This window comes from Crocodylus siamensis, chromosome 15 (genome assembly GCF_052110815.1).
Source record: "Crocodylus siamensis isolate JL-2025a chromosome 15, ASM5211081v1, whole genome shotgun sequence".
In the NCBI taxonomy this organism is placed as follows: Eukaryota; Metazoa; Chordata; order Crocodylia; family Crocodylidae; genus Crocodylus; species Crocodylus siamensis.
The window spans coordinates 15,898,454-15,912,152 of NC_143409.1; the positions used below are offsets into that span (position 1 = coordinate 15,898,454).

At 38.3% G+C, this 13,699-nt stretch overlaps 2 protein-coding genes across 2 annotated transcripts in view; both read left to right on the forward strand.

The window, feature by feature from the left end:
* The window catches only part of CEMIP2 (cell migration inducing hyaluronidase 2), a 72,060-nt gene that overhangs the window by 30,966 nt on the left and 27,395 nt on the right, over positions 1–13,699 (forward strand). Inside the window, exon 19 of the mRNA XM_090028489.1 lies at positions 4,643–4,858. Coding sequence (XP_089884615.1) covers positions 4,643–4,858 — 216 coding nt within the window. The remainder of the gene's footprint in view (positions 1–4,642; positions 4,859–13,699) is intronic.
* The window catches only part of CEMIP (cell migration inducing hyaluronidase 1), a 140,846-nt gene that overhangs the window by 19,754 nt on the left and 107,393 nt on the right, over positions 1–13,699 (forward strand). The window lies entirely within an intron of this gene.

Genomic DNA, 13,699 nt, shown 5'->3' on the forward strand with positions numbered 1-13,699 from the left:
AGGGTCTGAAGAGAGCAGGAGTTTTGCCTGAGCGTGGGCTATAGGCTAGGATCTCCAATCCAGAATCCACATGCTTGCAGGCACATTAGTTGTCTGCACATTAGGAAAGGGGAGCACTAGCTATGAAACAGCTGAAAATGTGGATGTGTAACATGGCAGCACCTTTTGAGGTCTGAGAAACTGTTAAGTGTCACAGCACCTCCTGAGGCCTGGGAGACAGTTTAGTGCTGCAACGCCTTTGAAATCTAAGGTCTGTGCAGCAGGAATTTTTGGAGTTATTAAATATTGCTGCACTCTAATTAAAATAGCACATGCTGGGCTTATTGCAAAAGATTACTGACATTATCCAAATAATTGCTCCTTGTTTGTACATTCCTGACAAATGGTGCCCATTTGCTAGGCTGATATTCTGCCAATTTTTAAGCAGCTAATAACCACCTAGAGTGTAGCACCTTTGCTTTTAGTTCTGTTTTATCTGGGTTGAACCCAGATATGCTAATCTTGAATTAATACTGTAAAGATCACTGTTGTGTGTAGTTCTATTACTAATTGTGCACAAACTGATTAAGACAGAAGCTCTACATTGTTTAAATTGCTATTCATGTATAGACTCCTTCTTCTATTATTTTTGACAGGGAAACTAAGGTTCAGTTCCAATAATTTTTATTGTTTACCAATAATTTTTCAGTCACTTCAGAAGAAATTAAAGATCACTGCAAGGTGTATAATAATGTCAGAACTGTCAGTCATTCAGTCATGCTGGGTGAATTATCACCTAATTGTTCAGGCTAATCAACTCACTGTTTAAATGACTAAATAATAACACTAGTTATGTCTTGCTTAATAACAATATAACTGTTCAGTGGATCAGAAGAACTAAATGTTATACTCAAGCAAAGGTAATTCATTTGCATCTCTGTTAACAATTTACATGTAAAGAAAATGTAATGATGATATTTCATCATTATTACTATTTCTACCACTACCACTGTATAATAAGAATGCTTTGGAAATCTTATTTAAAGGTTATCTTCAAAGCACTGGCAAGAGTAATTGGTTTTCTACCTGTACAAAACTGATTATCATGGTTAAGTGATCATGTCTTCCCATGGGTGTTTCTATTGACTTAAATAAAAACAAATAGGGTAGGAGGAAACATCACTGACAGAGGCTCTATATAATCCTAAGGAGGAGGTTGGGGGGAATCCTTCAATCCATGGTCTGGTTTGCCCCCTCTGAGAATTTCCTTACAAAGTGGCTTATATTGGCTATTAATGGTCATAAAGTGTTTGTTTTTCCCCCTGTAACCAGAATTTAGAGATGGGGCCATGCCCTCTTACTCCCAGCTGTGCCAGGATTTTGCCATCTTGGGAACTGCCCAGCCAGGGGAATCCACCAGCTGTCTGTTTAGTGCAGCTGTATGGCCCTTTGCATGGCCAGACCAGTATGGAAGGGCCATATAATGAGCCTTGGTCAAGCTTAATGACTTCCCATTGTCTCAGATAGTCATACAAAAGGGAGGTCACACAGGCTGGAATGATACAGTCACATGGATGAGAGGAGAGTTTATATTTAGCATAGAGCATCTTAGCAGTATGCTTCCCAGTCAGAAAAGCCAAATCCAAAGTCAGACAAAGTAGTTTCCAAACAATTAAAGTTGGCAAAAAGGAAACTAAACATTGAGATCATGTCCCTACATGTTGTGGACGATTACTCTCACCCACCAAATGGTAAAAGCAAAGAAAATGATTGTAGGCATCTTGTTCTCACTAGAGTGAAATGGCATTTTAAGGTTGCTCTCCAAAGGAGGCAGATTGGGCCCTAAATTTATCTTCTTTCACTTGGGTTGATCCATTTGAGGGAAATAGTTCATTCCTGTAATATTTCATTCCTGAAATAGTTCATAGGCCTGATCCAAAATCCACTGAAATCCATAGAAATACTCCTGTTGAATTCAGTGGGCTTTGGATAAGACCCTATAGAAGTAGACGCTATCTATTATTGGTCACTTTTTTTCCTCCTTACCTGAGTTAGGCTGTGGTACAGAAGGCTGATACAGGCAAACTGACCCCTGCATTTCTAAATTCTACTAACTTCAGTGGGGCTTTGCATGCATGGCACTTGCCTGCAATGATCATTCGACCTTCAGAACCAGGGCCTTAGTCTAAGCTACAAAGGAAGAGGCTCACTATGATGATGTAGGAGTTCAGTGACCATGAAAGAGGGGCAGATTCAAACTGGTCAAAGCTAGTTTTTCAAAAGGAAGGCAATCTGTTTTTGTAAAGGATTAATGGCATGATAATAACAGAGTATAATATCATCTGCGTAAATGTGCTGCCCCATTCCATAGAATTCTGTAGACAAGATATGATTCATTATTAAATTGTAGAGGTTAACTGAAAAAAACCCTCAAAAGGGTTATTATTTTCTACTGAAGTGTATGGATATGTTACATAAAGGTGCACAAATTTCTCCATGTTATATAAGTTCAGGTGATAAATTGGAAAGTTATGTAATAAACTTAACGATGGGTAGGAGAGAGATTGTCTCTCCCACCCTCTAAGCCATAACTGCACAAGGTGATTTACGGGTTGGCTGTAGTACAATACATAAGCATTACTTTAATATTGCAAACAACTGACTGAGGCTCTGTGAAATACTCCTCCTCTCCCCCCCATGTATTCCACATAATCTATCAGTTGAAACAGTGAATATGTACTGGACTGATACTTTTAAAATGGCATCCAATTTCTGTACTTCTGACTTAAACAAAGCACCCACAAATTCAATTAGCAACACGACAGCTAGACGAACTCAGAGCCATGTGCTCTCTTTTTATGTCATTTCCGTCTCTGGCATTTTGCATCTGGAAGCTGATTCTTTTCAATGGCTGTACATCTTTTCAGTTTAAAAGAAGATATTGTCCAGTGTGGAGTCCTGATTCAGTACAAACCGCATCACCTAGTTTGCAAGATTAAAAGCTGCACTGAAATGTACAAAGGCAGCAGGGCTGTTAATTGGATTTTTTTAGAATATCCATTTTACTTGTGACTTTCCAAGTTGAGAGAACAATTTTAAAAAGATTAACTTAAACACTTTAAACTTTCTGCCCCTTGGTGCTTTAATTAAATTTAAGCTGTACAGGCTGTACTTTACTTTCTTTTGAAGTACATCTGTCTTTGTTCTGTTACCATTGAAGTCCCCATTTTTATATTCAAACCCAGAAGTGTACTGTTGCAGTATATTTAACATGGAGCTTTGAACTGAAGTACAGTGTTTTCATTTTGCTAACGTTTTCTTTTTCAAATAAAAAAAGAAGACATTATCACTAGGATCCTTCTTTGCCAAATAGCTCACTGAAGGTTTGCTTCAGTGAGATGAGAACCGAATTGAAATTGCCCAAAAATATGCATACAAAATCTGTGTTTTGATTATTTTAAAAATAGGACTGAGATACATATTAGTGTAAGAGACCAGGAGTTAGATTAAGAGAAGGACAGAAAATTGGCACCCAATCTGATTTGATTAGTCTAAACTAAATGTCCTGAAACCTTGACTTGTGCAAGTAGTTGTTACCCCATTATTAATCCTTTGTAGACCAACAGGACTATTCATGTGATGAAGAAATACTGACAGGCTCTTATCATTCTCAGTTGCCCTACTGAGGTTTTTAAGATCAAGCTTTCAAAGCCCTTGGTCGACCAGCACCTGGTATGTAAACTCTTGTCCACATGTGAAAACATTACTCCTATAACCTAGAGCATGTAGATCCACTGTCCCCTTGTGCCCACATTGCTTTACCCACAGACACCAAATAGTCAACACTTTTGCAGGTTCTTTACTTCTTAATAGTTTTTATGTCAGACTTTATGATTTTACCAATTTGACTGTTTTAACTGTTATTACTGTGCTGTTCAACTATTTTAAAAACTGGGGAAGTGCATAAGGAAAGTAGTATTTTTAGCTGCTGTATCATGGTTTTTTTTCCTCAAAAAAGAAATATGTTCAGATCATATTAGAATATCCACCAGTGTAAAATCTGAGAAGAGTTGCTGTTTCACACTGGAGGTTAATTAAGCTAAATGGGAACATTTAAAAATAAAGGTGCCTTCAAGAACTGCTTATGGCAACCTTTGGAAATACGCTTTGGGGAAAAAATTCTGCATATATCTGACAGCTTTTTTTTGTTTCTTGGAACATTTCCATTCAAGAGGATGCTTGCTCACTTCATTGAAGAGGCTTTCAAGGTATCTTTATTCCTCAAGTCATATCCTTGTTTACAGCACATCATAGTTAATTGCTGTATATGACTTTAAGGAATAAGCAGCAGGAGTAAATGAACATCTTGGATCCAAAGGCATTATTTTCATGAAAACAAATATCAGTGGGGAAAATAAACAATTATCAGAATTAAGAAACAAATCAAGAAGAATGGACCCAAGAAAATAAATGTTTTATAGCCAAAAGTGTGTTTAAATACATCCATTATACAGGTGGCAACACTTACATAAATCTTGGTGAGTTCATAGGGCTTTCTACTTTAGAGATATTTATAATTGAGATGGATAACTGTGCCTCTGTTCATCTTAGTAAGCAGCTGTGGTAGCAACCTCTTTTTTTTTTTTTTGTCTCTTTTTTGTAGATTGGGCTGAAGGTTTTCTTTGGTAGACCAGGCCAATGGTTTGGAGACAATGATAATGATGGTGACAAAGTTTCTGTTTTTCATGATCTGGATGGTTCAGTGACGGGATATCCAGACACCTTCGTAGGCAGAGCGGACAACTCCCTGCTTCGTCATCCAGGTTGTCTCACAGTTCCAAGGTGGAATGGGATGATATGCACTGGGAAGTATGCACAGGTAACACTTGTAGCTTATAACTTACTTGGAGGTACTCAGAAAAAATATTTTATTAAAGGGCTGATTGAGGATGCTAGTGCTAGAAAGCATCTTGCCATAGTTCTAGGTTCCCATGGAGTATTTCAAATCAATATTACTCTAATCACTTCCACAAAGGACCTCCCTAGGTAGAAGGTCCTTACAAATTTTGGTGCTGGGTAACAGAAAACAATGCTAAAACAGAAGAAAGTAGTAGAAAGCTGAAAAATAAATTGGGTCAACAATTAGTCCTTCCAGTGCTGTCATCTTTGTTCAAGAATTGTAGTGGTGATGTAATCTCTCAGCTTCTTGCAAGCTGGCAGGACTGCATGTCTGTATGGCTCTCACAGGTGTAGCAGCCCAGTGCCGTAAAGTTGCAGCACCCAGGTCCAACTCATTTTAGTTCTTGTTTCCCAAAGGCTATTTGTCATTTCAGTGGAGAAACTGCAGCAATGCATGGGAACTCCATCTGCACAATTATTCAGAACTTCAGGGAACCTTTTTGTTTTAAATTTAGGAAAAAGAAAGACTATTCCTTGTCTTCCTTCTCTTCCTCCTCCTCCTTCTAGGCCCTAGATCATTGATTATATGGCCATATAGCAGAACAATAACATTAAGGCCTAATATGCCATTACAGTTCATTGGAAATCTTGCCAGGACTCTTTAAGGTGAGTGAACACAGTATGGCATATCCTGTTATTCCCACCCAAGGTGCTAAAGGAAAAGCCTAATGTTAGTTAGGTAACAAGTGAACACCAGGAGTTAAAGCCATCTTGAGACTGTTCATTAACTCTCTGGCAGGCCATGAATTAATCACTTAACTTCCCAAGCCTGGAGCCCTTGCTCATGTGAATAAGGTCTCCAGAATTAGACTCATGGCTTCATTTTGTTCATTTATGAAAACGGGCAAAACTATATGCATTGGCTTGGTTAAAACAAGGATTTGGAGGCACAATTAGTTTTTGTAAAGAACTTTGGAAACAGGGTGGCCTGTGAAAATGCCCGATACTTTTGTTAATCATGTTTAGCAGAAGGAAGAAATGAGTGATTACAGTTTGACATTTACTGTGTGATGTTTGTGAAAACAAATGCATGGATTATGAGGGAAAGTCATTTGTTTCTTGCAAAAACCATACTAAAAACATATTCAGTCATTTAGAAATACTGCTTTTTGCATGTATTATGTACATACAGTTTTTTTTCCACCATATTAGATGCTGGGATGTCACTGGAGGGTATATGCAGAAATTAAACCAATATGTAGCATATGTGCCTATGCAAGTGTAGATTGTGTTTAGAAAATATATATTGTGAGCCTAGCAAATGTGATTCTCAGGAGAAACAGTAATATTCTCCTCACTGATATTTGAAGTGGGCTTTTTATTTACATGGCTATAGGAACTGAATTTCTTCAGTGGCACAATACAAAAGATAAAGAATCAGAGTGAAAATGCTTGTTTGTTCATTATAGTTATCTATTTTTCCAAAATAAATATCTGCTTTATTTTATTACCAACAAATGTGATGAGGAAAAAAAGGTCTTAAAATCAGATTGTAGATCATATTATAAATGGTAGGAGGGCACCCGTTCCTTTAAGAGGATTCTGATGTAGAGGCTGGAATGTGCTATACATGCGTGTCTCCATCATGTATTTATTAATCACTGACGGGATATCTGAAGTACAGGGTGTAGCATAGAATAAAATCCTGCAGATTGTGTAGTTGGAACTGCCCTTTTAAAGGACTAAGTTATCAGGTCTTTCTTTATGAATAAAAGTAGCTGCATTTATTTTAGTTGCAGAGTCACGTCTAGTGAATACTACAATACTGTGATACTAGTGAAAGCTATGTGAGAATATAGATACTGGTCCTTTATTTTTAAGTTTAAGTCAAAAAGAATATAGCTGTTGACTTCCCTGGAAACAGAATTGGATTCAGGTACAAGAAATACATAGAGTCAGGTTTATTGTGCTTTGCACTTCTGTTTTGAACTGTTTGTATGGAGTAGAAATGGCATCCTGGTCTCTGGGAACTCAGGAGTTAAATTTTGACTTGTAAACAAGTAGGAATTTATATTTTTATTTCTATTTATACCCTTCCCATTATGGCAGTCTATGGGGTGAGGCAGTTTTTTCCACCATAGAAAATTCCTTGGCTGAGTTTAGGCAAGAATAAACATTTCCTTCTCTGGGATCTGTCTCTTACTAGTGCTTTTCAGCCAATCAACATTCAGCTGAGTAAAAAAAGTTCATACTAAAGGCTTCATTTTGAGTTGTTGGGTGGGGAAATGTATATGTATATGTAGTGAAGATAATTGGCTCTGTGCAATAAAAGTCTATTTAATTTTATAGGATATAATCATTTCAGTGCCTAACCATACTGGCAGACTCGCCAGATCTTTATCCAAACTGATGATTTGTTTATGCCAAATCTTGCAGTATATATTTCAGTTCAGAAGCATCAAAGAATAAATCCAGTTATGGAAAAAGATTAGTTACTTTGATCTTGTAAACTCTAATACCCCTGGTAAAAGTACTGTTTCATTTCTTATGAGTTGCGTTTTGAAGCTAAGATTAGGGATGGCCTAACTGGCTCATATAAAATTAGAACCAAACTCTTCACCCAGAACTTTAGCAAGTTTTTTTGTGGTTGCGGGATGGGGGATAAGTAAAGTTCAATTTACTAGACACATTAATCAGATTACTGGACACATACTTATTTTTGTTGGTATTCTTCATTTAATTTGCTACTTTTTTGACCAGGCCTAGAAGAGGAATTATGTGGAAACTCCTGTTCCTTTTGCAGGATTTAAAATTCAACGGCTATAGAGAAACTTTTACTTGAGAGTTCTTTGATTTCTTATGTTCATGATGATGTTTCTCCACCTCACCTGAGGCATCACAGGGAGAAACTCATCACCAAATTTTACTGATGTATTTCCTGGCCTCCTCTCCACCATAAGCAGTTAACTTCCACAAGTCTCCCAACCCCCGCCCACTTCCTCAGCCCTCCCCTATGGCTCCTTGCCCAGCCCCAGCTCCTGGTTCTTAAAAAAACAAACAAACAAAAAAAAACCCATACTCACTGTCTCCTGTCAGGCTGTGGGGGGAGAGGGGGGAGCAATCCCCGCTGCCTCCCACTGCCCCGCACTGCAGGGGGGGCCTCTGCCACAACCCCCAGAAGCTCCAAGGCTGCTGCAGCATCTGGTGAGTGTGGGCTTTTTTTTTTTTTTTAAAGACCTGGTTGCTGGGGCAGACAGGGCAGCCATGGGAGGTGGGGCTGGGGAAGCAGGCAGGGTTGGGGGGCACTCAGAGGAGCTGGGGGAGCAGGCAGGGGATGGGGCCTGGGGGGGGGCCCCCTATGGTCCCCTCCCCTAGTCCCTGCCCCCTACTTACCAGCACAGAGTCCAGGTCCAGCTCCCTGTGGCAGCAAGCAGGGACTGCCCAAATATCCAGAGCTCTCAGGATCTTTACCAAATCGATTCAGAGAGCTTCGAATCAATTTGGATCTTGTTATTGGTCTCCTGATTCAATTCTGATTTGGAGATTCAGCCACCAAATCGGGCCGAATCTCCTCTGAATCAAATCAGCACTCAAAGCTTCGCACAGCCCTATTGAAAACCATGTGCTTTTTTTATTTGTTTGTTTTATTTTTAGGTTTTTAAAAAAATGATGAGTTTTTGGTTCTTTTTACTTATCCTTTGAGTTTTACCCTTTATGGTTCTTATTTTCAAACTTTTTCTCTGCCACATACTGCTCTGTTTTTAACGAAAGCAGAGGTTCTTATTTAGTAATATGAATCCAGGAGCTGGAGCTTTAATAAGCACATCAAATAAAATGAGGCTTTCAATAAAATTTTGAGAGTTGGTGATCCTAAGTCTTTGAGAGGCTCTAAGACACACCCAGGGCCTTTAGACCCAAGAGTTGAAGTCCTAGATTACTTTGGAACATGAGTTAGTTTCAGCCTTTACAAAGAGAGAATAAGAAAATGGGGGCAGGAGGGCAGCGTTATTCTTTGATAACCCAAGGCCCATAACCTATAATTATCTTCATGTGGGTGGCCCATTGGATAAGATTTTCAAAAACACCAACATGAAGCCAATGGGACTTAGGCTTCTAGATACCTACATTTTGGAAGTCAGATTTAGGTTCCTAACTTATTAGGTGCTTTTACAAATCTTATGCCTTCTGTCTCCTGCTTTCACCTTGACTCCAGTTGAACTGTTTACTCCAAGTATTTATTCTCTCCTCCCAGGACTTCTCAGTAATACTTGAGAAATTAATCGGAAGAGTCTGGAAAATGTCCTGTCTTTGTTAGCTCTTATTTTTATTACAACAAACACAGTTTTTTTGGCAGTACAAGCTACTTGATCAGTAAAAAGAAAGCATCAGACACTCAGGATAAGAAAGTGTAGCACTACTGAGTCAGCCAATATTCTGTATCGCAGTAAAATAAATGCCCTCCTATTACAAAACATTCAAGAGATACTTTTTAAAACCAGATTTTTAACCAATTTTTTAATAATTATAACCAGTTCATCACACTTGGTTTATATTCCCTAAGACCTATAGTACTGTTAATCTAATAAGGGTAAGAAGTTCCATTTGTCTTAATACTTTGTTTTTTCCAGACCCAAGTTTAAGTGAATATTTGCAATTAAAGCTGGTCCTGCGCCCTTCCTATGTCTTTTCTGTGACCAGTTACATATATTTAGCTGGTATTCACTGATATGCAAAGCCTGTTTCAGCAGTAATAACTTCCACCATCTTTTCTAAAGGTAAATCGGTCAAAAAACTCTGCAGGCAGTTCCTCTTAAAATGTTTCTAACCAGTGATATTGAAGGTTCCCTGATACTTTTGAAGAGATAGAAGTGCAGAATCCAGTTCAAGTCAGTGAAAAGGAGCTTCACCATCTCAGAATTGCTCAGTACTTTTGGTCACTAGAAAGAAAAAGTTGTGTGATCTTTCTTAGCTAATTGTGTTAAATTCTGGCACAATTAGAGGATCACAACTTGGGGGGTCAGATTATCGTTTCTGCTGCACACTGGAATAAATTTGGAGTAACTGCTGACTTCATCAGAACAAATCTAGATTGAAGCTGGATTATTTGAAATCAGAATCTGTCCCAGTATTTTTATAGGATTAAAATGATGTACTTTTCCAGAAAAGCATTAGGGTCTTCAGTTAGAAGCTTCAGTTTCAAAGGCTTAACATTCTTGTCACGGGAAATAGCGTTTTTGGCAGTCACACCAGCTGAGAAAGATAGAGTGTGTGCGCTCCAAGAGACTGCTGAAGAAAACTGCTCCTCGCATCCGAACCAAGGTTGGGCCCTTAATGATTAACTTGAAGCTGAAACCTGATGCCCATCTGACATGCCCGCACTGTAGGAGAAACATAAACAGTGGCTGAACTAGATGTTTAAAAGTCATACCCATGTCCTCTCAGCTCAGAAGTCAAGAATCTGTGTCTAGTACCTTGCATGTTGCTTACCTTCATATTCTTTACCCAGCTAGATAGCAAATCAAATATGAGTTCAAATATAACCTGTCTTTTTCAATAATTTCACAGTCTGTTAGGGAGTCTTGCAATGCACGTAGAGATAGGAAACATCGTTTTAGTGTGGATAAATGGGAATTCAGAAGGATCATTTTACATTTCATCTTAACAAATGTGTGTTACATCTTGTACTGTATCCACCTGTCATTCCTTCTCATGTTTTAGAATACCTTCATGCCCACTTCACTTTCTCCTACTGCCTTTTATTTTAGTAGATCTGATGAAAATTTGCCGAGATAACCCTAGAGGACCAGCAAGCCAGGTTTCTTTTCCTAGAACACAGTTCTCTTGCTATATCTCTTCTTCCTCTTTGGAGGCAAGTGTTATAAATTTGTTCACATTCACAAAGTTTTCATTCCAGAAATGTGTATTCAAAAAGGGAAAGTGATTAAGATTTTCCATGTTAAACAAAGCAAGTAAAAATGTCATAGAAGAAAAGAATGAAAAAAAATAGACAGACTTTCGTGACACTTTAAGAATAATATGTAGGGAACAGGCTTTGATGTGAAATTAAACACATTTTGGGGCAGTGGACAGCTTAGGGTAATGAGCTTTCAAGCCTGTGAGCTCAAAATTTCATTTTGACTATGGCCAGTTCAGCTGTAACCAAAAATTGTTTCCATCTGATGGATGTTCGGAGGCTACATAAAACAGATTGGTGGTCTCCATCCAGCCCATAGAGGACAGCCTGCTGCATCATTAAACTCTTGTTAGAACTGGCACCAGTCAGCATCCTGGGTAGCAGATATCACAAAGAGGTCATGGATAGAATGGGTGCTGGCTCCCTCCTAGGTGAAGTCCACAGACTGGGTGGCACGTGGAACCGTGCAATGGGTAAGGAGAAGATTGCAGCATCCAAACTGTCGTTCTCATAATCCAGTTGTGGAATTGTACAATTCAGTTGTGGGCATAAACCTCTTTCAGGTCAAACTTGGCTACTACATACCCCATTAACTTAAGTGGTGCTGCACAGGAATGTGAGGGTCTGTCTACACTAAGTTTGTTGCTGGTCAAGGATACAGGTTGTAGCCATGTTGGTCTACAGGCAAAGGCAATCAGAACTCTTGGTAGAGGTAATATCTCTTATTAGACCAACTAGATACTTTAAAAAACAATCTTTATTTGTAAGCTTTTGGGCACATGCACCCTTCTTCAGGGATAGAAGAGTGTAAAGTTTGTAAAATTTTTCCTAGGTGGAAATGAAAATTCATATTTCCCAGGAGAACTGAAAGGTGTTGTAAGATCAGGTTGAAAAAGTTCATTTTGTGCAAATTAGGCGCAGATAAAAGTTAGAGCAGTTTATTTACCTCAAAGTTATCTGATGGCAAGCAGGATGTTGAATGATGCTTCCTTCTGGTTGTGATGTTTCATATTTCACAGGAGGATGGCATGATGGAAGGCTGACCTGGGGAAGGAATTTCTCTTGTGTTGAATCAGCTCTGTGAGCATATAAATTTGGCTCCTGCCTTTTGTTTCAAGCCAGATTTGCTACCTTTTACCATCTTTACACCCTCCTATGCCTAAAGAAGTGTGCATGTGTCCAAAAGCTTGCAAATAAAGACTTTTTTTTTGCTGGGCCAGGGCTTTTGAACACCCTGATTGCTCAGTGCTAATAAAAATGATTACATGAGCTTCAAAACATCCACCAGATAGCTAAGTCCTGTATTATACAGCTGAAAACATACTCGATGATGATTATACTGAAAATTCTTCATGCATTGGCTGCAGTGAGGTATGAAGTAAGTTTACAAATATTTTTCCTTAACCACAAGAGATGCATTTTTCTTCATTATAACACTTACTGTATTGTTGTCAAAGTAACTGTAATTATTAGCCTTCTAGTTCAGTCTGTAACTGAGTCCCTAGGCATTTAAGAAAATGTTATCACCAGTTAAATGATTTGACATTTGCTCCTTATCATCCTATTTTGGAAGCATATAATAAACTCTTCCAACCTTTTCTTGGACCCATTATCAGTTGCAGTGGACATTCCAGTCTACAATACACAATTACTTACTTTTCAGCTGTTAAAGTATCCTGAAATATTTAAGAAGACTTTCTTTTTCTGATATACTGGAATTCAAGAACCTTCTGTTTTTCCTCGAATGGTTCAATGTTTTGAGGGCTGTTGGTGATCTTATTTTTAATTTTTTAATATGTGCTCTTTATTTACTACCTAAACATTTTGTGATTACTGGACACATATTTGAGGAAACAAACTGCAGAATTCAAAGGTTAGAAATGAAGTGATGAAAAATGTTGACATCCATATAGAAAGACAGAACTCAAACATTGTTTTGCAGTAGCTGACCTCCTTCTAATGTTTCTTAGTCAGAATAACACTGTTCAGGTCAAACCTATACATAAATTCATAGACTTTTAGGCCTGAAGAAATTTTCGTGATCATCCAGTCTGACCACCTGTACAGCACCAGCCATATCATTTCAATCTGATGTGATGAATGTGATTGATACATTATTTGACTGCATGGCACAGCTCTGACCTCCCTATCAACAGTTTGAATATTGAGGGCAAATAGATTTTTCTTCTTTGGTTTTGTAAGTAAAAAATGTCTTTCATCTGAATCTAAAATTTATTCTTTCTTGTGGTATTAAGGAATGAGTAAATGAACTTTGCTTGGAAAATGATTTTTGAGAGTTGTGGTCTACAGTGTTGACAGCAAAGTTAGTTAGTCCTGGTATTGGATGTAACCCTTAAGGGTCTTCATGTGGTTCTCAGAACCAGTTACTATTTTTATTAAATCGATCTTGACAGGATTTGACCAGTGGTCTGTGAAAACTATAGAACAATTTTGGGATTATCTTTTGTGACTTTAGGGCACATTTTTCAAAGTTGGGTGGCTATGCTTCTGGCCACAGCCTTCCAGAAATGCCAAACAGCATCAGATTAATTGAAAACAGTAGGACCTGTAAGTGCCCAGCTCCTCTTGAAAATGGGGTCTCTAGATTAGGATCTTAACTGAATAGACATCCAGACTTAAATACCTTGACTTTAGATTCCAAGTTGAAACCTGTTTCTAAAAATACCATGCCAGAGGCAGGCCATAGGTTAAATAATCCCCTGGCTAGATATGTGGCACACTCTCCTGTTAAATGAATTTTACTGACATCAAGGTGTTACATTCCAGGAAAACAGCAGCAAGAGGTTGCAGCATTTTGAGTCATCTGGCATGCAAACACCTGCTTCTTGGCTGCAGTACAACATGTAAACTATTGGGTCAATACATCAAGGCCTTTCCCATTTTAAA